Source organism: Diadema setosum, chromosome 22, assembly GCF_964275005.1.
Source record: "Diadema setosum chromosome 22, eeDiaSeto1, whole genome shotgun sequence".
NCBI classification, from domain to species: Eukaryota; Metazoa; Echinodermata; class Echinoidea; order Diadematoida; family Diadematidae; genus Diadema; species Diadema setosum.
Window position 1 is genome coordinate 20,585,163 of NC_092706.1, and position 25,979 is coordinate 20,611,141.

Here is a 25,979-nt window from a genome sequence, read left to right on the forward strand (position 1 = left end):
TGAGGAGCGGATTGATTGATTATCTGATTGATTACTTTATTATCCGGAATGGAAGTTCTTGGTGCATTAGATATTACATTAAGTATACATAAAATACCCTACAAGTACCCCCAAGGACATATCATTTTTTGTTGTTATTTTAATCAATGTATTGTATTTTTGTTTTGTTTGTTTGATATGTTGTTATTGTATAATATATGATGATGTGTATGTGATTCTATTGGGCACGGACCAGCTGAAGAAGCCATTGGCTGAAGCCTGTTCCGTGCTAAAATAAAGTAAACTGAAACTGAACTGAACTGATATCACAAAGTGCAACAGAAACTGAAATTTATATATTAAAGGGATGATACAGTTTTGGTTGCCAGATGGGGCTTCAAGTTTCCAACTGTTTTGATGATGATTATTTGAGATAATGAGAAACCTTTTATGAAATATGAAAGAGCAGAAAGAGGAGATGAAAATTGGGTTTTAAATGGCTACGATTATATCCAAAACAAAGCGATCCCATAAAACGCTGGGACCTACCTTTTATTTGGGTCTCATTGTTTAACTTTGTTTTTGGATATCTCTGCCATTTCAAAACTGTATTTTCATTAAATAAACTTTGAATGTCTCTAGAAATAATATTGTTTGCTTTTTAACATTTCATTAAGTCATTCTTAAGTATCTCACAAACAGTTAAAAGCTGAATCATCACCTCAACCAATACTATACTATCCCTTTAAAACACAATAGCGCAGACACGCTAAGAACGTTAAAGTGGATGGCTAGTAACTGATCAGTGGGAATCAGTGGCCGGTGGGAATGCCGGGGGATGATTGTTCCAATCCTTGTGGGATTCATTTAAGTGTACATTATATATCTATTGTTGTGTGAAAATTATTTGCTTCAGAATGGTTTCATATTCAAGTAATGTGCAGTTCAGAGTTTCAAGGCTTAACGATCGCCCCGACACTGTACAGGCATACTAACCTGGAAACACTGTGACTGAACTGCACATACTTGAATATGAGACCATTCTGAAGCAAATAATTTTCACACAACAAGTACTCTTAAATGAATCCCACAATGATTGGAACAATTATCCCCCAGCATTCCCACTGATTCCCATCAGTTACTAGCCATCCCCTTTAAACTTTGACCCGACACTTACAACTAAAACAAAAACTGTTGACATATGTAATTTAAAATTCTTAAAAGAAATATGTATGCAACTTAAAACAACATTCATTGATATTCTATCCCAAACCATCACTGCATCGTCTGCATACATGTATTTAATAAATAAATGATGAGAATGAGGAATTAAATTATGAGAATGAGAATGAAGAATTAAAGGAGGGGGAGAAAGAGGATGAAATGGAGGGGGAGGTAGAGGGGAGGAGGAGATAGCATATTGAGCTCTCATTCACCGCTCTGAATACTCTCCATTACCGCCGCCGATAAAAATAGATTGGCTTTATGAGCAGAGGCTACGCTAATGATGGTCGTCTCCACAAGACGAAATTTGACATTCCTCAGTACGATCGCCCGCGCTCCGCCGTCGCTACTGGGTCACGGCTCAGCTTGAAATACCGGTTTGAACTTTGGATATTTTTTTCTTTCATTCATAACGACGAAACAGATCCGATAATTACCATAAAATTAAGGATGTCAAGTACATATGTCGTCATCACTCTGTTAATATAATCTACAGTAATTAGCATACGACACTATGATTGTAATCATTTGCTGCTGCAAATGACGATAATTTTTAACGTCACATCTTAGCTGCCGATATTTATTTTCACTGCACAACATCAAAATCATTTTCAATGTCTTCTTTTCATTGGTAAGTTGCATTTCTAACAGGAGCTCCTTGCGTACGAATGGCAGCAATGACAGAGATGATAATGAATGTGGAGATAATAAAGATAAGGATTATAATGGTAACGATTATAGTGATAACAAAACTGCACAAGTAACAACAATGAAAATACTAATAAAAAAAAGTATTAGCAACGTCATCTTAACCAGCAGCACATACTTTTGGTCAAGTTTGATTAAACATTATGGTTCTGTTTATGTGGGAAATCAGACCAAATTTAAGTTAGTGATAAGAAAGAGTAAGATATTACGAGTTCAACGGTAAAATTTTGATCGAAATCGGGTGAGAAATAAGGAAGTTGTGACATTTCAAAGTTTCGTTAATTTTTCAGGAAACAGATCTAAAACGGTCAATATGAATGTGCAAATGGCAAAGTGAGCATGTCATCCCCTCACAACTTGCCATACAGCTTGTACATAAAATTGTGAATTTTCCAGTTTTTCATTCAAATACGATATTTTGCCCGAGGCTCAAATCTTGGTATATCTAACTGATCATTATTCTGAAGTTATTCAACGAGGAATAACATCATGTTTCAGACTTCAATGACAGAAACATCGAACTTTCGTCAGTTTTTGTCCACGATCAATTGAAAATTATGAGGGTATGACATGGTTAGCTCACTCATTTGCATATCCATATCCACTGTCCAAGAACTGTTTTGCAGAAATTAGCAAAACTTCAAAATGTCATTACTTCCTTATTTTTCATCCGATTTCAGTAAAAATTTTTACCGTTGAAATCGTGAGATTTTACTCTTTTTTTTTTTAAATCAGACTAACTTATATTTGAACTGGATTTACCCTTTAATGATGTAAACTGACTGATAATCGTATATAATTAGACAGAGACAAAGTATTCATACCACTTTGGGAAAATTTCGAACCAAATTATCATGTCAAATAAGTCAGCAGGTTCATTACAATATCGCGCCAGTTGATCAAACGTATTGAGAAAGAGTTTTCATTCCTAGATGTCTTCAAGAAATCAACCAGATACTTTATGTCGGGTAACTGAAGTGTTATTTTCGTCACATTATGCAACGAAAAAAAAAAATCTTCATCTATTGCTGTTGTTTGCTTGTTTGTTTTATCTCAACAAGACTTGGTTGCCGTTTGTCTGAACAATGCAGGGTCTACAATGCAGCTTCGATATGTATTCAAATGTACTTGACACAATATTGGTATACAGTGTACTTTGAAAGTGTAGTAAGAATGAATAGATAATTAAACGTACAAATTGAACTAAAATCAAGAAAATGAGACAGAATTGATTGGGACAATTTGATTTTCTGACTGCAGTAATTTGTAAATGAGGTAACAGTCACATGTCACAAATGAATACGTTTAAACCTTGCATATGCCTGCGAGATAACGCCATCACACATCATTATCAAACACTGAGATAGTCCACTTCAACCCATATTAGAATACCTACCAAAATTTACGTGGCAGTGAAATATTATGTCTCTCTCTTTTTTTCTTTTCTTTCTTTTTTTTTTTTGCAGGGGGGGGGGAATAATATTTAGATATCTTTTATTTAAAAAAAAATTACAGCAGATGGAAGTACAAATGGATGAAATGTGTGCGACAAGGATCGAGCGTTGAATGATGAGTATTTCCTTCTGTACCATTTTCTCTGGCGATATGATCGGTGGACGACGAGAATTAAGGGATATCAATTAGGTCTTCCAAGTCGGAAAGACAGATGGACAATTAGACAAAATGAAATGTCCACCACTGACGAGCAATGGTAAGGCGGACTCGGTGTGGGCCTGTAGTCTGACCAAGGAAGTAGGTTTACCAGACCAGACGAGTCTACGTAGTACCTCCTTGGTCTGACTGGCTTTGTATCAAACAAACTCTATGCGAAACAGAATGGAACACAATGTTAAAGTATGCGCAATTATGTCTATGTTTTGTTTCATGTTTACGAACGACATCGGTACATGGTACATAAAACACCAACATTTACAGACTCAAATCTTCGCAGCAGACATTGATGACATCAAATACGCTATAGGCAACGAAAATGCTATTACTTCCATGACTTCAGTCTGATGGTGAAGACAACCAAGGCTTGCAATGCCCAGTCGGTCTTCGCATTTGCAGACGAAGACGTGGTTAATCCTTAAATACCAGTGTAAGCCGTCACTATCTCATTACTAAACGATTAACCCAATGTGTAATCAGATCCATAGAACACGTTGATTGGTTGTGGTGTAGGTCCCTAGTCTACATTTCATAACCGAAATATTAATTGCTATATGGCTATCCCAAAGGAACTTATTCAATTGAGCTTGATCAATACAGTACGCGTCAGCTCATGTATCGACGGGGATTTGCGCATCTCTTGGTCCTTTACACATATGACGCGACAACCCCCAAATTTGCTCTGTCAGTACAAACATGAACGAATATGCTGTATAAAGTACACTATAACGTATTTTCCTCCCCAGTAGGGACCTACCCGCAATCCTGTTAACAAATTGGTGCTAACTCATTTTTTTTTTTGAATAATTTCATCAACTTCAACTGAATCCCACAGGGAGTCTGGAATACACGGGAGCAGACGGATAACATAACCCGATGACCAAGAAACATGATGCCACAGACACTACCCCCCATTAGGCGCCGAAGAGGTATCAGAAGATTTGAGATAGTTTTCCCCATTTATACCGAGTGTTGATTGCTGATGAACTCTTGTTCATTGAACCATAGAAGAAAAAATACGTTGCCATGTTTACAGAATGATGATCGATGAAAGCTGTCTACAGGCCCCAACATCTGTCTGCGTACAATGTGTCTAAGGATCTGCATCTTGATGTGAACAAAGAGAACAAAGTCAACAACGTCTTCAGAAGCACTGTTCTGTTCGATTTGATAAAATGCCTTGTTTGAAAGCTTTTTTTTTCAAGTATGTTTGTATCATAAAACATCCTTCAACATAGAATAGATACCTCAAGATAAACGTTACTAAAAATCGAAGTTAGAAAAAGTTTCATGAATCAAATTGTACCTTGAATAGGTCTTCTAATAGACGCATATGATGTAACCTCTACTCCATCTAACTCGTGGCACGTAAAAGAATTCGCTCTTAACCATGTCAAAGTCAATTTTACATTGGAAGCCTTTGTAACATAAAGGCGACCTTGAATCTTTCCAAGTTTCAATCGTAAGATTACGGATTGGAAGGAAAAGCTCAAAAGTTGCGGTTTTCAACCTGAAAACAACAACAGCAACAAGTTCATCCTTGACTTTCAATTTACATGGTTGATTTTAACATTGAGTTGAAAATGTTTTTTCATTTGTTTACATGTTCATTTCAGACATTTTAACCAAATATTCCATCTTGTTTCGGCGATTAATTTTCTGGAGAGAAGTTATTCGATTCATTAAGTTTCTGTAGTCAAATGATTAGGTTATACATGCTTGAGAAAAAACATGAAACTCGCACATTACAAAATACACGCAGTATGAGGTAGAATCAGATTTTTAACATTCGTCATGAAATATCCAAGGACTTTCTACTATAGTACAGCCCAAAGAGCACAGAGAAAAAAAAAAGAAATGAATTAAGGAAATGCATCGAACGGAACGTCAACGTGGTGTATTATAAAATATTAGCATTGTCTAATTTGTTGTATTTTTTTTATGTTAACTACATTTCCTTGAATTACTATGCCATTTTGTAGCTTCTTGCAATCAACTGAAATACCAGCGTTCATTCGCAATGACAACTTTCTAAGAACTGTTTTATCAACGTGAATAAGTGTGTTTCGATTAAACATATGCTGTGATTTCAAATGGATTTAGTTTTCATTCATGCGATTTTCTCCTCTTTGTCCAAAATAGTTTTGTTCACATTGTGTACTAGAGCATGGTATATAACTTGATAAAAAAACAACAACAAGACGATAAAACGATTCAATGGCTTATTTTATGAAACGACACAGAAGAGAAAAATGCCGTCGTTTACATTATAACAAAAACAAATCTGCTATGTCCCACTTACCCTGTTCAAGCTATTCCCTTTCTAAAGTTAATGTTTGTTTTATCCATATAATTATAACTGTATTCATTCACACTAGCTATTCATCTGTCTATCAATCTCTCTGTGTATTTAATCACTTATTCCCTCATTTATTCATGAATTGATTCATTCATTCAATTATTCATCTTTTAACCCATTCGATAGTTCACAGGAGGCATGTCTTCTGCTTTGCCAGTAGGTGAGGAAGCAGAGCGTTTACATGATAACATTGTTTCTCTGTTAAACCTTGAGACGCATCCCCCGACTTAAAACCACAAGATACAAACAAAACACATGTAACTTTAAACAAAACTTAATATAGATGCGCTGTAAATTCATATCATAATGATTTTTACATTGAGAACAAAGGCTGTCAGTCTGATAACAAAACCTGTTCAAAAAAAGAAAAAAAAAAGAAATAAAAGAAAAGAAAAGACAGGTTAGAGTCTGATATAGGAAGACTATGGCTGTAAAGAATGATGACACCCGCTCGGAGGGCATAGGAGGACACGCTTGAGGATTCCACCAGTGCATCCCGCATCCCATCCAGGCGGGAGGACAGTCATATCACCCCTTTTGTTTTCTCTCCATCTCGTGGGTTAGGGTTCACACAGGAATATTGCTCGAATGTTGTCCAGACGATGGAGTGATAGCGTACTGGAGGCTCTGCTTGAGGTAAATATTTGGAATATCCTGTCATTCCATGATACTTTATGGCGTTCCCACCTTTTGTTCTCTGCATAATACTGGTTATGGCAGGAACGTTGTCGTGTGTTCAATGGTGTTTGAGCTGGAGTGCTTTATGTATAGCGTGTGACTGGTATATAGGTGTATAGTTATTCTTATGGACCTCCATTACATTAGGTCCTCTGAGCTGTTTAATCAATCATTGTTTGAAAGCATGCTGTAGTAACACTAGTTTAGGGTGTAGTTTTAAGTGCATAGAGGTCATTACATTATTTTTTTAATACCACAACTAGAGATAAAATACCACTAGTGAAGGATGGAACATGTTGCATGTTTTAATGACATTGTGTACCCGGATCTTGAAATTTATTGATACGAGCACTTGATGCCGATCGTAATACTGACCAGACAGGTATAAGTATGAGAATTGTGACTGATCAATTTGATTCACGTATTCTTTGTTAATCTTGAAGACAATTAAAACACCCCAGGATTTACACTTTTACCGAACCAGACGTTGAATAAAGTAGAAATCCAGTACACGTGTAACGTTATTCACATGCTGGCTGCTACAATGTCTGGATGTCAAGCTGTTTCTCAAACTGGCAACACACGTTGCGCTGAACAGGAGATAAACATCTTTCCTACGTGCCACACGCTTAATTTGAGCGGTTAAGTTGAAGGGCTCTTAAAATTGTCTATCTTCAATTCCATGTATCATTGTCGGGCATTCCGTCTCCTTGTGAAGGTGTCCACTTTAAGCAGGAAAGGTTGAAGCCCTCTGATGCATTCACGCAGCAGAATATCTGGAGCAAAATTAGGATCATTAAGTGATAGTCTCATGAACAGTCGGTTACTCAATTGATGTTTCAAGTGTGAAGGACCACAATAAAAAGAAAAATGCAATAGTACATGGTGTCCTCACACAATGTGTGAATAGTAACAGCATGAAGGACCAATTGCATTGGCGCTGACAAAAATCGTTACCTTCTCTGTCAAGAGTTACGCAACCACGACAAGAACCGATGAGAATATCATAACATAACTATCAATAACATAACTAAGGTAAATTAGTTTGATAGTTATTTTGATTGAGTTTCGTGGGTCTGTGTCACCTTGCGACTATTCTAACCAAGAACGGGGTATAGGAGTTGGGTGAGCATTACCTGGCTCATATTATATACTCAAGGAATAACTTGAAACTTCATTAGCTTTTTTTTTTTTTTTTTTTTTTTTCCAAGATCACACCGAAGAATGGTCCATGCACAAAATGTCTAGATATAGAGATGAGTAGACTGGCGATCCTGCTCTCTAGATCTTGACAAAGAAGACCCTAATTACGCTTCAAACTATCTAAGAAATTTGTTTCCATTATGCGTATGATCTTTGATCTTTGTGTTTTTAGGATATTATCACTCTATAATTGTTTTCTCTGATTTCTTTGATATGCTCTGATTATACAGGTATATATACACCAGATGATGTCTTTATCATTCCAAACCGAAGTTGTGGTTTGAAGACATTTTTAGGGAGCGAATTATACTTGGTCTACGGTCAACTTGGTTTTCGTCCTGTATAATCATGTGATCTCGTCATGTATAATCATGAACTGAACTGAACTGAACTGAACTGAACTGAACTGAATTTTGATCCTGCATCACAAAATAAAAAATCCCATGACTCGATTTAAGTGAGGATTCAAAATAGGTGAATTGTTTCAACATAGTCAATTTTCAGTTTTTTAGATTTTCTGAAAAAAAAAAAATCTTCTTCTGTATAATTCTAAAGTTTGAGATCAAAAACCATAAATGACATTCAAGCCATTAAAGTGGAAGGAATATAACCCATTAACTTTCCTTAGCTCCAACCCCACAGAGGGATACAGCGGAAGGTGGTAGCCTGGTGGTAACATGCCAGTCGTCAAACTGCAGGGCATCATCAGGGAGATGGAAGGAGAGTCCGTATCGGAATCATGATCATATTCGAAATGATTTCCTTTTAATTTAGTTGCTTCTCGTTTATTTTCTTAACTTTTCTCGAAGGCCTGTAAAAAAACAAAACAAAACAAAACAAAACAAAACCGAATATAGTGCGTTGTCTATAAGGGCAGACCCTATTATACCGCTGTTGCCAGCGGAATCGAAATAGGTATGTCAGTTTGGACTTATCAACGAAGCCACATCAGTTCGTAACACTTTGATTGTTGGCTGAATAGCTCTCGGAATCAGGTGCCAAAACAGTCTTAAAACAAAACCCAATATATAAGCGTTGAAAATGAATAAGAATGATAAAATGATTTGTTTCCATAATAAGATAAAAGAGAGCCACGCTATTATTGTCAGCAAACCATCATTTAAGCGAAGAGAGAATTGATAGGCGGAAAGTCTCTACTCGGGATACTGACTCGGGATTACTGAGACTTGATTAGCACCTTGAAGTTGGCGACTGCAAACTGTGTACTTGTATCGAGGTGGCGTATGGAGCAACGGCGGTGTGAAATGCACGGCATACAATGCTATACTTCGACATTCATTGTTCGCATAATCCACAACATACTCGAAGGGTGTAACGTCACAGTGTAAACACATTCAAGAAATAGCAGACGAACCTGACCTTTAAAGAGTGGCAATTACTCATTGACACGTGGAAGGCAACAACTCATTTTTTTTTTTTTTTTTATGTCGCAAAGCACAAAACCTTTAGACCAAAATAAAAATACCCATCTTGCGAAATAAAGAGACAACATGCTATCTATAACTGCATGCAGGAATCATTATGTTTATTTGTATTGTTTGACGCTAAAGGAAGTTTACAGAATCATTGAAAGAGCGAGTCTTCACTCCATGTTGCTCTTCCCTTCTTCTTCCTCTCCTTCTTCTTCTTCGTCTCCTCCTCCTTCGCCTCCTCTTTCTCCTCCTCCTCCTTCTTCTTCGCCTCCTCTTCCTCTTCCTCCTTCTCCTCCTTCTCCTCCTCTTCCTCCTCCTCCTCCTCCTTCTCCTCCTCCTTCTCCTCCTCCTTCTCCTCCTCCTTCTCCTCCTTCTCCTCCTCCTTCTCCTCCTCCTTCTCCTCCTCCTTCTCCTCCTTCTCCTCCTCCTTCTCCTCTTCCTCTTCCTCCTTCTCCTCCTTCTCCTCCTCCTTCTCCTCCTCCTCCTTCTCCTCCTCCTTCTCCTCCTCCTTCTCCTCCTCCTTCTCCTCCCTCCTTCTCCTCCTCCTTCTCCTCCTTCTCCTCCTCCTTCTCCTCCTCCTTCTCCTCCTCCTTCTCCTCCTTCTCCTCCTCCTTCTCCTCCTCCTTCTTCTCCTCCTCCTTCTCCTCCTCCCCCTCCTCCTCCTCCCCTTCCCCTCCTCCTCCTTCTCCTCCTTCTCCTTCTCATCCTCCTCCTCCTCCTCCTTCTCCTCCTTCTCATCCTCCTCCTTCTCCTCGTCCTCCTTTGTATATACCATGCACGTCTTTGTCCTGTATCGGATTTGGTTTTATTGATATGCAGGATACTCATATCATTTCTTCGGCATACAAGCTGTATAATCTTGCAGATGAATATTTTGCATGTGAATTATGCTAATGAATTTTACAAAAACAGAGGAACTGAGATATACAAAGAAGTTTTCTTTAGACCGTTTATGAAGTTGCATGTCGTTTGGCAAATTAATCAAAGTAGGTCCTCATTTTTCACTTAAGAGAGAGAGAGAGAAAAAAAAAAGATATGGAGGAGAAGAAGAATATCGCTTAGTCAAGTCAGTTTCCCTATGTAAGTAGTCTTGCTGCTGCCCCAGTCTCGTTTCATGTTTGTTCGATTGTTTGTTTGTTGTTTGTTTTTGTGTGTATCTGTTTGTCCATCTGTCTCTTAGTGGGATGCCAAACTTTTGTTGTTGTTGTTGTTGTTGTTGTTGTTGTTTCAATCATTTTTTCATCTTTTTTTTTTTCTAAGAGGGGCTCACACTCTACAAGCATTGTCCTTTCAATGGGTCCCTCCTATTTTTCACATAGTGCGTTTAAATATATCACTTCTATTACCTTAGCACCCATTACAATATATCGTCCCTGTGATAAAGGTCTCAATCATTGTTAGAATTCACATGCATTGTTGTCTTCAGAGCCGCTATTCTCAGCACATGCATGCTTTTCCAGAGTGTGTGCTCTCTTTCTTTCTTTCTTTCTTTCTTTCTTGAGGAGAATCTATTTTGAAATGAGCTATACATTTATCTTAAAGCTTAAAGTATGCTCTTTCAGAATCCATTTCTGGCGACTTTTTGTTGGTTTTCTTGGTGCAGGGTCACGTATGTATTCAAAGACAGAGAGATGGGGGGGGGGGGGCAGAATGAGTGAGAGGGAGAGAAAAGGAGGGGTGGAGGGAGTTCCGCAGGGTTGGAAGATGCCAATACGCATAGTAAACGTCCGGAACTCATCAACCGGGAACTCTTTGCTATGTACACCTTGCCTTCTTCAAAAAAGAAAAAAGAAAAGAAAAAAAGAAACGAAACGTGGAAGGGCAAAGACGGGATGGAGAACCAGACAGAGAGAGAAGACACATCATCGTAAGACGGTAATGATAAGGGGGATGAAAAGGGAGGCGGAGGGGTAGAATGGGAAGGAGAATATGAGAAGAGAGACATTATGAGCAGTAAACCTTTAACTGGCCTTCACCGTCACTGTATAGATATTCACATTTTAAAAGGAGAGTAAGAAAACGAAGGGAACTTGAATTGAGTCAGCAACATACGATGATGCAATTGGTAATGATTTGATGATGGTGGTGATGATGATGATGATGGGAGGAGGAGGAGGCGGAGGAGGAGGATGTGAAAGAAGAGGAGGAGACATTGTAATGAGAGAGCGAAAGGTAGTCCCATGGTATCAAATCGCGAGCCGTGGACTGCTGTGGACATACTGATAACATTCATCACTATCGTCTGGAAGATAAACAGACGTGAGAGAGCATGTCGCAGCTGCGAGCCAGGAAACGAACCATCTCACAGCGATCTACCTGGTTGTCATGACATCTTGCCGTCTGGAACAGCTATACCTACGTGATCCTAAAGATTTCTGTAGCTTTACCAAAATGTCGCCAAATTCGAGAAAAAAAAATGAAGAAGCATTACTGTTTGGATCTTTATAATCTTTATTTTAGAAATCTCAGTTTGGTGTCACTTTAGGTGTCAGGTATATCCTTGATTATCCACGCCTGTACCAACTTCCAGATAATATCCCCTGCTTTGGTTTGCACGTCATTTGGTGTATCATTTAACATAATACATGAGCGCTCAAGAATTTTTGACTAACCTCTCTTTCAGAAAGCAGGGTGGAATAATATTATTATCGCCAATAACGATAGTATATTAGTTACAAGTGGAGGGAATGTGTACTCCATTCAGGAATGTGTACTTTTCATGAAATAAAGCTTTGTGGAATTCTTTATGTATTTTCTTAAAATTGTTGTACATTCGTGACATCATGAAATGCAGCATTCCTCTCAGTTAGTGATGACTCCACCGAAACAAAAAGAAACAAAAAAAATCACATTTTTTTTTAAAAGCTTGTGTTCGATTATTTTCCTGAGACTTCGCTGATGTATATCTTTCTGTATATAATATTTGAATTTCTTTCTCCTTTACCCCTTTGACGCCAAGCACCAGCGAGCTCTTCATGTGTTCTTCTACCTTTATTTTCTCACAATGTTTGAGCACAACAGTGAATACAACGTGTATAAGTTTATGATAATTTTTTATATAGCCATGAGCAAATAGCAAGAAGTAATCTCGCTAGGAAAATAATTCTATATAAGCAGATTTAGGTTATGAAAAGTATCAGTCATACCAGTCACTAATCAGCTAAAGTGTTTGATTAGCCATTAGATGAATTGACTTTTTGAGGGAGGGCCCGGGGTGGGGGTGGGGACAGGTGTGGCAAGTGAGACCAATATTGAATTTCCATCTAACGGAACTATCAATTATTACGTTTTGCAGTGCCATGAACATGCAGAACATTGGGAATTATCAGTGTACGTTATGATATGAGATGTATACTTAGTAGTTGATCTGTTTGTATGTTCAGAGCTTGCCTATTTTTACCTGATCTTCAGTTTCTTGAAATCAGCTAATGAAGTATAATGTGGTATCACTGACAACACTTTCGACTGCCAAGCTAGAACTAAACTTTCAATTGCATTACTTATGACTCTAATTTATGATTGGCGCCGAGACATTTTCGTCGTATACCAAAGTGCGTGGCTTGGCCCCAGCTGCCCTTATTTCAGAGTCGCGCTCTCTCTGTTTATCTTGGAATGTACCGAAAACAACTTTCCAAGGCGCCCCTCAGTGTTTTCTCTGCAAATCCCGCATGTGACTTGGGTCGTGGTCCGCACACGATAACTACCGTGTGGTGTTCGATTACAACACCAATGTGGGCTGCGTTTTATCCCATATCTGGGTACGACTGCCACCAGCCCGGCTCACTACTGAATAGAGGTAACTGGGCACCGGGAAGTTGCTCCCCAGCTCATCTCGCCCCTGTCGTCCAGTGCAGTGCCAAAGAGGTAAATAGATGGAGGAGCTAGACCAGGGAAAGTGATCTTTATTTTTTGATCCTCATACCACTCAGTTTGCGTCAATAGACTTCCGTCGTTAGATGAGAAATTATAATCCTATTTTGTTGGTAATATCAAGCGACGTTTGCTAGTGTCGTGTGGGCCTGCAGTTCACATCAAGGACCAACGAAGATGCATTCTTGAATGAAAGCAGCACAAAGAACAGCTATGTTATGTGGCAACGCGTATGCCTGGACGAAGGACATCGGACGGAGGCCCTTTTCTTGCTAGATTCGTAATGGTATTCGCTCGGCGATACCACATTTTTCTTCAAAGCTCACCAGAATTACTAGAATGAACACATGGGACTGTGAATGTGTCAGAGACTTTTGTATTGATAGGAGAGGTCAGACTATGGACTTTGTAGTGCTAGAGAGAGGACATTAAAAAGCGGGGAAAACGGACTTTCCTGTTGACGTGAAGATTCGCTGGGAGGATTACCTCCAAAGGTCATTTTTGACAATCTCCCTTTTTGATGTCGATACACATTGCCTAATGTTCGTGATGAAGTGAGCGCGCTATGGAGTCGGCGCTGTGATAGCCTCCCGTAGCTGATCCGACCGACCAACTTCACGTAACGAGCTTTAGCTTTGTTACAAGAACTTTTACTGAAACTCTTCTGATTAATCGTCCAAGCTATCCATCCATCTGAAAGATTCCCTGCTGCCACTGCATCAATCCGTTACATTCGGGATTTACCGGACTGTAACAACTGCTCCAGTGATTATAGGTGCCTACACTGACTGGCCAGTTATGCTCAAGGGACGCTTGTCGGTAAAGGTAGTGTATCATGAAGTAGTGTTGATTCAGAGAAAAGACAATAGAAAGAAATGTACAGGACCAGTCCTCTACTTTGTGATGTGATGTGATGTGATGTGATGTGATGTGATGTGATGTGATGTGATGTGATGTGATGTGATGTGATGTGATGTGATGTGATGTGATGTGATGTGATGTGATGTGATGTGACAAATAATGATGGCATTACAATGGTACAACCTCATTATCAGTATGCCCCTTCACTTTAATGATAATAATAGAATATCTAAGTTTAGACATTGTCCTTAAAAGTTAAAAGGAAATCAGCATACAAATAATTATGTTTGTTCTTCCACTTCCAGTTCTTATCATATGTTTTATATATGTGACTCTGCACCTCAAAACAAACAAAAAGTCGCCAGACATGAATTTTAAGTTAAGACCATATTCTAAAAGAGCAGACTTTAAGCTTTAAAATGATGTATAACTCAAATCAAATGGACTCTCCTAACCTATCTAGATATTGGAAAGAAAGCACAAACTCAGGAAAAGTGTGAACTGAGAAAAGAGGCTCTGAAGTACAGTGTCTATTCAAGCGCTTAATCTTTACCAAACCGTGCTGGCTGTGCGATGAATGGGACAAAAAACAGGAAGTAAACCACCAGGGTAACAACAATGAATGGATTATCAGATTAAACTGAAATTAAGCATGCCTCATTAACACATTCTGTCCATACTTAATGCCAACTTTCAAAGCAGTAGCATTATCCCTTCAAAAGTTATTAGAGTTGAAAGTGAAGAGTGTGGACAAGGTTTTTCAGAAAGGAAAAAGGGATTCTAAAGACACACCTGATCACAGTATTCTACCAAAAATGTTCGAGATAAACTGCTAAAAAAACACACTTTCCTGCCCGTTTTATGATACCAAATTTTAGTATAATGTAAAAGAAGACCCGCTCTTTCAGAAAATATGAAAAAGTCAAGATCGGCTAGGTTGACCCATTTCACTTATTTTCAGTCCTCACGCAAAATCAGTGTGTGCGACTTTATGTTCGTTTTGAGGTGCACTGTCACATATGAAGAGTTTGTTTGCAAAAACCGATAAGTCCATTGTCAAATGGAGATATTTGCGATTAAAGGTCAAGAAAAATAAAGGGAATGATAAGAATTTTTTTGCTTCTTTTGACCATAACTTCAAAAATATACCTTTATATGTAGTGACCAATATATCATTTAAAAGGTGTTATTTTGAACTTTATGACAAAGACCGTACTTCAAAATCTTCAAAAATGGACTTATCGGTTTTTGCAAACAAACTCTTCATATATTTGATGCATGATGAGTAGAAGCCAAAAAATAGCCTTTATTCAGAATATTCAATCTACATGTGTTTTTGTTTTGCTTTGATTGTTTTTTTTTTTGTGGGGGGGGGGGAGGGGGCATGTATTTAAATTTTTGATATGCCCCCTTCAATAGATGTAACAAAATTGTCACTGTGATGGGATGTATTATGATGTAATATGTTTTCCCACTTTGTGCTCTATCTCAATGTCTAAAAAGTATCGGGTGATCCAGATGTTGCTGAACTGTACTGGCACTTGAGCCAAAGAGAGAACCCTCCTCCACTCCAGGGTAGTTCTTTGTATAAGATGTAACAGTACCGGTATATTGGGAGGGGGGGGGGGGGGACTGATGTGACATACACTATAGGCCTGGCTATACTGTATACAGCATTTTAGCCTGGGTTTGAACTGACATCATTATGAACAAGGTATTTGCTCTCTTGTATCACAGCACCATGATATTTTGCATTGATGTTGAGTGTCAACAGTGATTGCATTTATTGGTTTTATTGCCTTGACACAAAATCTTAGGTTCTATTCGAGGAGGGATGGAATATACACTGTAGACACAGATGAAATTATGTAATGTTGACTATTTCTTCAAATGATGAGATTGGATTTATCTTATATTCTCTATTTCATTTGCTCGTTTTTTGCTTGTTTTAGTTCAGTTCAGTTCAGTTCAGTTCAGTTTGAACAGTTTAGTTCAGTTTCATTTATTTTCCATCCAACACCCATCAACAAAATACAAAGTAGGACCTATAGGCCTACATTTAATCATCACATTATTATTTTGATCAGTTTGAGAAAAAAATTGTAATGCAATTTTGATCGTAAACTAGATAAATTATTTATGTATATTGAGATATTAACCCATTGAGGATGAGTCCTGGGTACATTCTGGCAAGTGTCTGTGGGAAATGCACGTTGTAGCAAAATCAGCCCATCCTCAATGGGCCAAAAAGTCATTAATGTATAATCTTTGTCATGGATAGATCTCCAGCTGAAGTTTAACGGAGCAAATCACATGTCAATAACGCCCTTTTGTAGGTGATGTTCAAGATTACCAAATTAAAGTGATAGATGACGTATAGTTTTAAAGTGATAAAAGAGTTGCTGAAATTTCTGTCATTCATAAAAAAACATGCTATAGTAATAGCTTCTTTGTTTTTCTTCTCTGGATCATTTATTCTCCCTCAAACCCCCCCTCCCCCCCCCCCCCCCAAAAAAAAAAAGCAAAACAAATAAACTAACAAACTGCAACACACAGGTGATTATAATACAGCTAGACACTCAGGCATACTGCAGATAAGTGCAGTCTTCTAATGAGTATACAGAGATGAAAATATATATATTATTATAGAGGCCTATCCATATAATTGATAAAAATCCTCACTGATTGATAGTTTTAGTTTTTCTGTGCCAGTTGGCATGTAAAGGCAGTTGATTCATGGATAGTGAGCAGAGTCCATTGATCTTACTCAACATTTCTCTGAGAATGTTCATCCTGGTTTCAATATTACCCTGACATAAAAGAACAACAGAACAAATTTTGAGCATTTAGGCCTATAAGACATTTGTTTTTAATTCATCTTGTAATAGGATAAAAAATCATCAAAGATATATCCCCATCTCAGTTCGAGTGTCTAAAGTGTCTTTTGCTGATTGAAGAATCTGATTTTTAAGAAATATGTTATTGCAACTGATTGACAAATTGCCCTACATCGACATGAATAAGGGTTTAAAATAGATTGATAATCAATGTAAATATAAATTTACATCCATGTAGGGCAATTTGTCAATCAGTTGAAATGAAAACATCTCGATGGAAGAATTTCATGACTTTGAAAAAAATATTTTATTGCGGTGTTTTTAGTTTAAAGGTCTATTTACCATCATGTTTCTAATTTCTCATCCTCTGAACACTAGACTGTGTCTGCTTTTCGAAGACAATTTTATTCAAAAACTATTTATCAGGTGGCTTGCTTGTATCTGTTCTGTCGCCAGGATTTTGTTAACATTTTGAGGAGAATTATAAGTGTATTGCCAGATTAGAACTCGCCCAGAAAAATGATGGTTAGTAATGTTATCAAAATTTCCATCATGGTTTTCCACCAAGTTCTCCTCAAAATGCAAGCCTCTCAATCAGACTGAATAAAAAAGTCAAGCTATTATAGTGATTCCATGATGTATTATAGGCATCCTGGTTCCTCTATCAAATTGAGTGACAAGATTGGGGCACAGTTTGAATTGCTGGTAATATAACATTTAATGGGAAAAGAGAGATGACTGTTTGATGGAGCTTTCTGTGAACCGCTAGAAGTAACCTCCAACCTCGGACAGGAAGGAGATTTTTTGTTGTTGTTGTTGAAAGATTATGTGAGTGTGTTTGTTCACAAATATCTACACACATTCAATTGATATGTGATTGCTTGCACGTACAAAGTTGTTGAAGATGCAGAATCTTGCTGAGCTTTATCCCACCCCCCCCCCCCCCCAATTAAAGGTGTCTCCATTCCAACTAAATCTAAAGATGGTATTGGCTGCTGGGACATTTTCTCTGGCTCCTGAAATTTCTCTGATATTGAATTCAGTGTTAGAGGTGAGACTTGTTATCAGAAAAAGTAGACTGATTTCTTTGTGATGTTCATGCTCTTTAGAGCATTTGTTTACTATGTTGGCTCTTTTCCTCAAGTCTGCTTGTAAAACTCCAGTCACTACTGCTCTATCCATCTATCACCCCTTAAAATGTGTCTGCATTTAAAGGACAAGTTCACCTTCATAAGCGTAGGGATTGAGAGAATTCAGCAATATTAGTAGAACACATCAGTGACAGTTTGAGGACAATTTTGACCCGCCACAACAAAAGGATCCTAAAGTCGCTGACGGCTGAGCCGAGAAAATTGAGTTTGAAGTCACATCATCAAAATTGGTCAAAACAGTCGGATTTCTGTTTTTGGCATAATTCTGTAGTCTTATGTTTTGTCTATCATCAGAAAATTGTCCTCCGACGACTTTCGGATCCTTTTGTTGTAGCGGGTCACAATTGGACAGTATGTTCAAAAGTTATGAATTTTTGAAGTTTCGGTGGCGCCATCGCTGGATGAGAAGACTGCTGGACGGTACTACAGCTTGTGATGTCACATACGTATAACAATAATTATTAAGGAGAACAAAAATGATTTGAATTCAACATATTTTCACTTTTCTCTCATAATAAAAGAGCCTTTGACTTGCTTCTTTCAGAAGTTAGGGCGAATAATATTACCCTTAACATAAGCTATGTCAGTAGTTAAGGAAATGTGCACTTTAAAAAAATAATGAAATAAATAATTTTGAGAAATTCTTCGATTTATGTTTTCCTTATATCGTTCCACGCATGTAACATCATCAACTGTAATAGGCTTCTCATCCAGCAGTGACTGCACAGAAACTTAAAAAAAAATCATAACTTTTGAATGAATTGTTTGATTTTTTTCAAACTTTTATGTTTTCTACTTTGATGTGTTCTACTAATGTTGCTACACTCACTCAATCCCCATAATATGAAGGTGGACAACAGCTGATTTGCAGGCTCTGATGCCCATAAGCCTCCTGTTTGGACAAGAATATCATTAATTAGAAGATTAAGTCATTCATGGAAATTGAATGTACCCTTTGAATACTGTGGATAGTTTCCTGCACACACATTACCTTCGGAAACATAGCATAATATGTGACTGTGCATCACAAAATGATATTGCACGAGGACTGAAAATAGGTGAAATGCGTCTACCCAGCCGTTCTTGAGTTTTCCATATTTTTTGAAAAAGCGACTCTTCTACATTATGCTGAGTTTGGGATCATGAAATGAATAGGGAGTAGTGTTTTTAGCATTTTTTTTTTTTGCAAATACTTTTTTGTAGAATAGTGTGATTAGGTGTGTCTTATAGAGTCCCCTTTTCATTCCTTAAAAACTCTGAATGCACCCTTCACTTTCAACTCTAATAACATTAAAAAAGCATAATGTTACTGCTTTGAAAGTTAGCTTTAATCACGAACAGAATGTGTTAATAAAGCATGCTCAATTTGAGATTTTTAATCCCTTCATTGTTGTTGCTCTGGTGGTTTACATCCTGTTTTTTGTCAGATTTATTTTACAGCAAGCACCGCTTGGTAAAGATTAAATGCTTGAATAGACCCTGTACAGAGCGTCTTCATTCTCAATTCACACTTTTTTGGAGTGTACTTTCTTTCCAATATTTAGTAGGTAAGGAGAGTACATTTGAGTCGAGTTAACTACATCATTTTAAAGCTTAGAGCCTGCTCTTTCAGAATCTGCTCTAAAGTAAAGATCCATGTCTGGCAACTTTTTGGTGGTTTTGTGATGCAGGGTCACATATAGGAAAAATTATGGATGTACGATGTAAATGCATCAAAATTGGAATGGCAATGAAATTTGTAAAGCTCTGTTTCAAATTTCCTTGGGAGCAGATTTGGAAGCATGTCAAGGAAGGGTCATTGATTGTTGTGATTTTTTTTCAATTTTTTTTATTTGTAGGTCACATCAAGGGAGTTACAATCAAACTAGTTGATTGTGCTATTGAATCACATCTGATGCAATCCACGTGTCACATGTCAGACTGTTTGCATGATGAGCTGCTCATTCAGCTAGCAAGAGAAAAAGAAAATAACTATTTAAAAACAAAACAGAGCCAAACTTTTATCTCAGCTAGACTGCCTGAAAGAATAGTAGGAGCTGAGTGCGTGTCTTGAGAAATACATTGTAGCTTAGAGTAAATGCTTGTTTTTCATTCTTGCCTTTACAAGGACACTGATGACATTTGCGATCACTGCTTTATAAATTGACTGGAACTTTGTTTGATATAATTTCTGGTACATAATAGCAGTAATCTCCAAGCTAATGTTGTCACTACTTTACAGCTCTCAATGTTTGAGTTGCTCATTGCCATTTTCAATTGTTTACTGCCCCATTTGAAGTATGGGCCCACAGACAGCATTCAATTTTCATACTGAAATTTACATGCATGCAATCAAGACAATCTGTACTTTTTATTCTTCGAATGCAATTCATACAGGGGGAAGGAGGGAAGAATCATGTCTGCACTAGGAAATCTGGGCATTGCCACTCCTGTTTTGTCCAAAAGTATTAAAAGCTTTTATGCTATCTTGATGTGCTGGTGCATTCATAATATTTGAAAATTTATTATGAGGGTAAAATGCAATGGTATGACTTGATAAAGAAACTATGAGCATGATACACAGCAATTCTATTGATATACAATTGTAAGTATCAAAAGATGAAACTATGACTCGTGCAGGATGGTATCCGAAGTGGTAGACTACTTTTACATTGTGGATCTTTGCAATGTTACATGTTGTACTTATGACCATTGATTTTTTATCAGGTTAGAAAAGGTGAGTAGAATGAAATGAGGATTCCAATGAATAAGAAATTTTAAATAGAAGCAATATTTGATTGTACTTAGTGTATGTACAGCTTATTGTTCCAAAGTTGGAACATAGGAAATAATTCAAAATGCATACATATTGCATGAATTTGTGAATGGTTTAGGAGCCTATATCTTGCTTCAGGCAACTTTAACAATTTGCAGCCCCAAACTGCTTTATTGATGGGGTGACGTATTGAATGTAATCACATGACATGTCATATCAGTGACATCAAAATAATGCCAATTCTGGCTGACTTGCTTGTTTAAGGAATGGTAGGATTTTTGTGGATGATATATCATTATGAATGCAAACACACAGTCATAGACTGTATACTATGCAAGGTAGATCAAACAGGAAATAATTTCTTTGGATGTTCAATCTTGACAATCATTCCAATGAAGAAATTGGTTCTTTTGAAGAATCTCCTTGCAACTTTGCGATACCAAAAGTGTGATCTATGGGTAATCATAAAAGACGTCAATTATTGTAAAAGTGGTTATTTCTACTTGAGAAATTCTTTGCGCTCTACAGGTTAATTGTATTTTGCATGTTTTTGATTTTGTGGAATAAAGACATATAATATTTGAGTGTTTAAATTATTTGCCTGCTGATTGCTGGTCGTGCAAAATGTGTAAACATTTCCACATTGTCATTGCAGTTATTTCATTTAATTTTGCCCTTGTCTGTGCTTACCCATTGCATTGATTTCACTGTAGGCCACTTTCGAAGTCAGTTTTGTATTAGGGGACCCTTTGGTTTTGTTTCTGCAGCCATTTTTTTTTTTTTTTCTGTAGCATGCTAGTCCAACCTAGGTGGTACTAGGCGCCTAGTACCTCCTTAGCCCAACTAGATGCTAACACTTGTGTACAGTGACAGAGCTGTGTATAGTTTAGTAGCATGCATGCAATTCAATATCCACAACATTTTTTTTTTTAGAGTTTTTTTTTTTTTTGTTTCCATTCACAAATCTCACAAATGTGTGATGAATATATACATGTAGTTCTCTTCAATTGTTTTCTTGTTTACCAAGGCTGTTAACAAGTTCCTAAGAGCCATGGAGGTGCTACACACTGAGGCAATGATTTTGCCAGATATTTAAGCACTTGGCAGCGTTCATTATTATTCACCAAAAAAAGAAAAAAAGAATGTTTATTCCATGGTAACGAGTGATGTTCCCGCTGTCTATTGATGCCGTCTGATCGAAAATCCCGCACATCATCCGGCACGGTAGTCACATTGTCATGGGCCTCATCTTCAACCACAAATTTCATGGGCTTAGAGCCCAGGCACAAAATGAAGCGGAGCAAACGCTTTTTACAGGAATGGGGATGGCTTAGATTTGTGCACCGGTCCTTGTCCACACACGTGGCCTTGCATGAAAAGATCTCACTTAAACTTCACGTGGCATCGCACACCCGTTATCTCTGGTCCTCGATCCTTGGGCTTATTCATGGAGTTATAATTATGGGCTTATTCATGCAACCCCTGCTTTATAGCCCTGGCTTCTTTTCACTTGCAGAAAATCCATATTCAGAGTCCTTTACTTTCAGATGATGCCCACAGGTCATATAAATTATCTGTAGTCTGTAGCTGAATGCATAACTGTTGAAATAGTGATGGCAGAAAAAAAAAATACAACGCCAAAATTGCGGTACTGAAAGCCATTATCAGACCACTCTTTCTAGCCCCATTAATTCCATTATGAATGGTTATCACAAAATGCGATGGTCCCCAGATAATTCCTAAGTTGTGAGTATTTTACTTATTTCCCAGAAAGTTACAAAGTTAGTATGATAAATTGAAATTGAATTTTGCTTTCGGCGAACATTAAAAAGAAACCTGGCAGGAATTCATGTAGCATTCATCGGTTGCTGCTAGGTAGGGCAAAGCTCCTGGGACCTTCGTGATTGTTAAGGCAATCTTTTGTAAATAAAGGACAACATGACAGAAATGGTCTATATTTGTGGCTCACTGCTGTCACGTATTTGAAAAAAAAAAACACAAAAAAACTGTGAACATGTCACTCTGAAGTATGATTTTATTGAAAAGGTAAGCGTGGTAAGTACTTCAATGTCGTTGATATAATACCAGGGGAGGGTAAAGCAGGCTTGGAGGTTTACTATTCTGGATCTTTTGAGTTTCAATAAAAGAATTGTAAGAAAACACCCACACTTTGTCTGAATGCCGACTCGATGGGCTACATAGAAAAGGATCTCGTTTTGTGCGTTTGCTCCCACGCACAAAGCCCGTCAACAGTGATTTGTTGACTGCAGTATTGAGTTGAGGATTAGAGCTTGGACCAAAAGACTTAACTCGGTTGGATGATCAGTGAGTTCATGAACTCACTCCTTTCTCTGCTTCTCTCTCTCTGTCTACCCCTGTGTGCTGCATATGGGCGTGAGGTTTGGAGAGGGGTGTGGCTTAAAGACGCAACTGTGTGTTTAGATGCACGATGGTTGTTTACAGCTGAGCAGTCACAGTCGCAGCATGCAGGAATGTGGACGAAAAAGAAAACATTTGCCAACAATATAGGACTGTCCAACTCGGCTGTTTATTGTCCCCGCGTCGAACTGCTTCTGTGGGGCAAGCAGTCAACAAGTAGGCCTACTTTGAGGGAGGGTAGGTGTCGCGGCTTCCCGGCGCATTCGAGGGAAGAGCACGCAAAGTGTGCCAAGACAAGAACGTGCTGTCTCGCTAAGCGGCTGTGGCAGCGGTAACGGAGAAAGGCTTCTAATGTTGCCCAAATGATTTTCAGTTGAGGTATTCAGATTTGAATATAATTCCACCATGCCGATGCCAGTTCCGATAGAGAGCGTTAATGAGTACAGATGGGTAAGTAAAAAAGGGTAATGTGCAATGTTGAAAATGTTTTATTAATATGGCAATATTGTTTGTCGGCTAATAGGAGCTGAGAAGTTTGCGGTGCTGCAATGTTGATTTTTTAATGAATATCAGTCGAGAAACTTTTGTTTCTTCTGAAAAATCAAATAAAAGAGATGTTTGTGCAATGCTCTGCATGTAGATTTTGTCAGCCAAGAAATTATGGCTTATTCTGAACTATACTGTAAAACGAGGAATTTTCGCGTGCATTTTAATTTCGCGAATTTCGCGAGCGCCAAAATTCGCGAAATTAAAATGCACGCGAAAGTTTTTTCTACACTACATGCATTGAACGCCAGTGGCAATTCGCGAAAATTTCATGCCACGAAAAAGGCTGTCGGCTCCAATTCGCGAAAATTTCATGCCGCGAATATATCATGTTTTACAGTAATCCTACAACTTCTATGGGGTTGAAGGAAATGATATGAATATGGCCATTATTCCTTGTCATCCTCAAAGGAGTTTTGAAAGGAAGAGAGTTGAAGTAGATATTTCAAAACTGTTCCAGTTAAGCCATTGTATGTGGCAAGCATAATGCTGTGTATTAACTTTATGGGGAATTACAGTATGTGGATTACAACAGGTTAACCCATTGAGGACGCGTTCCAAGTATACTCGGGCAAGCGTCTATGGGAAATGCGTGTTGTAGCAAAATAAAACCGTCCTCAACAGGTTAAAATGAACTATTTTCTCCTGCTCTTGACCCCAGGGTCAATACTTTAACTTCAAGGCAGTTTGTAATATGTACAGCCTCTGTTGTGCCTGTCTTTCCTTGTCAATAGTCTGGTTTAGCCCAGATTTATTCCGGACTTCCAGAATGTAGTTCATTGCCATAATTCAGATAAATTTTGGTGCCCTGTACTCCAGTTCCAGGCCTTTTATGGACACTGTTTTCTATAACGTATGGCCATGACCTCTTGGAAAGACGTATTGGTTACTGTAGATAATTATTTTGTCAATGGAGGCAGAAATTGGATATTTTTATATATTGTCAATTGAGTGGTAGGTTGGCATTACAAATCCTGTTTGCTTAATGCCTGCTTACTTTTAGTAGACAACTATGCAGCCAGCTGTAAGGACTTGTGGAAATTGTGTGTCTATTACCTTGTCTGGAATTGAATGATCCTTTGAAAATCATATCTGCACCTTTAGTGTTAACTTTATGGACATAGTGGCTAATGACCTGAGACTTTTTGACTTCACTCTATTGATTGTAAAATTGTTTGTGATCCAGTTTGTGTCCGGCTGAGTGGGCCTCCTAAAAAAAAAAAGAAAAAAAAAATCCTGCCAAATGGGCCAGGGAAAAACAAAACAAAGCCAAATACAACAACATAAACCCAGAAAAAAAAAAGAAGGTCAAATAAATGTCAAGTTCTCTTTGGGCACTAAAAGTGTGTCAGTAATACCAAGAACGACAACAAGGATAGATTCCATGATATAGCAACAGCACCAATAAGTAATGATAATCCACAGTGTCTCTAGTTCTCATAGGGCATTGAAGGTAATGGGGGCGGGGGTTGGTCCTGTAGAAGTATTTGGTGATCAGTCAGATGATTTTTACTGAGCATTCAATGAAATTCAGTCTGTGTGAGCATTTTGAATGAATTGATAAGCTTTTGACAACAGAAAGTGACCGACTTGTCTTGAAAATGATCACTGTTCAGCTGTGACGGAGAGTGACGGGAAGTCACTGTATTGCACAATCTCAATAGGAGATTGATTTGCATATCATTAACTACATCCTTTTTAAAATGAGTCTGTGAAATCCCCATGCAAAAGCTTGGGACCTGCTGGACCCAGGTAGCTACTTTATATTCTGCATGACCAGCGGAACCGAAGGGGGCGGCTCAGGCCCCCCTACTTTTTTTGCACCGTCCATAGGAATAGAGTCTCCATAGACACTTCATAGAGTGTCACCACTTTGGCCCCCCACCCCCAATTTTTCTAACCCCAGAAGTGGCACTAGAAGCTCTAGAAAAGTGTGTAAAACCTTTTTTGTTTCTGCGCTAAAGTTTATTTATTTATTTTCTATTTTTTAAAATTTATTTATTTATTTATTTATTTTTTTTGTGCTTGTCAGCTGAAGAAACCCGGAAGTGGAATGAGAAAGATGCACTGAAGTAATTGAGTGCTATGACAAATGCAAAAATGACCATTGCTCTCGTGAATAATACGAGGCATGATGGGAAGATAACATAGAAAGAATGAGTCCGATGTCTGTAATGGAAACTTACAGTACACAGTATTTCAAGAACATTCCTTGCAATGGATGTGTTGCGATGATACAGTGTAAATGGTTCAGTGGTTTTGTGACAGGTTATCTCTCGGGCAAAGTGTATTGTGTCAGTCATGGTCATGCTTGGAAGTACTCCG

At 38.0% G+C, this 25,979-nt stretch overlaps 1 protein-coding gene across 1 annotated transcript in view; it reads left to right on the forward strand.

Annotated features, from left to right (window-relative positions):
* Positions 1-3,594: 3,594 nt before the first annotated feature.
* The window catches only part of LOC140245204 (uncharacterized), a 315,944-nt gene continuing 293,559 nt past the window's right edge, over positions 3,595-25,979 (forward strand). The window contains exon 1 of the mRNA XM_072324793.1: positions 3,595-3,663. Coding sequence (XP_072180894.1) covers positions 3,595-3,663 — 69 coding nt within the window. The remainder of the gene's footprint in view (positions 3,664-25,979) is intronic.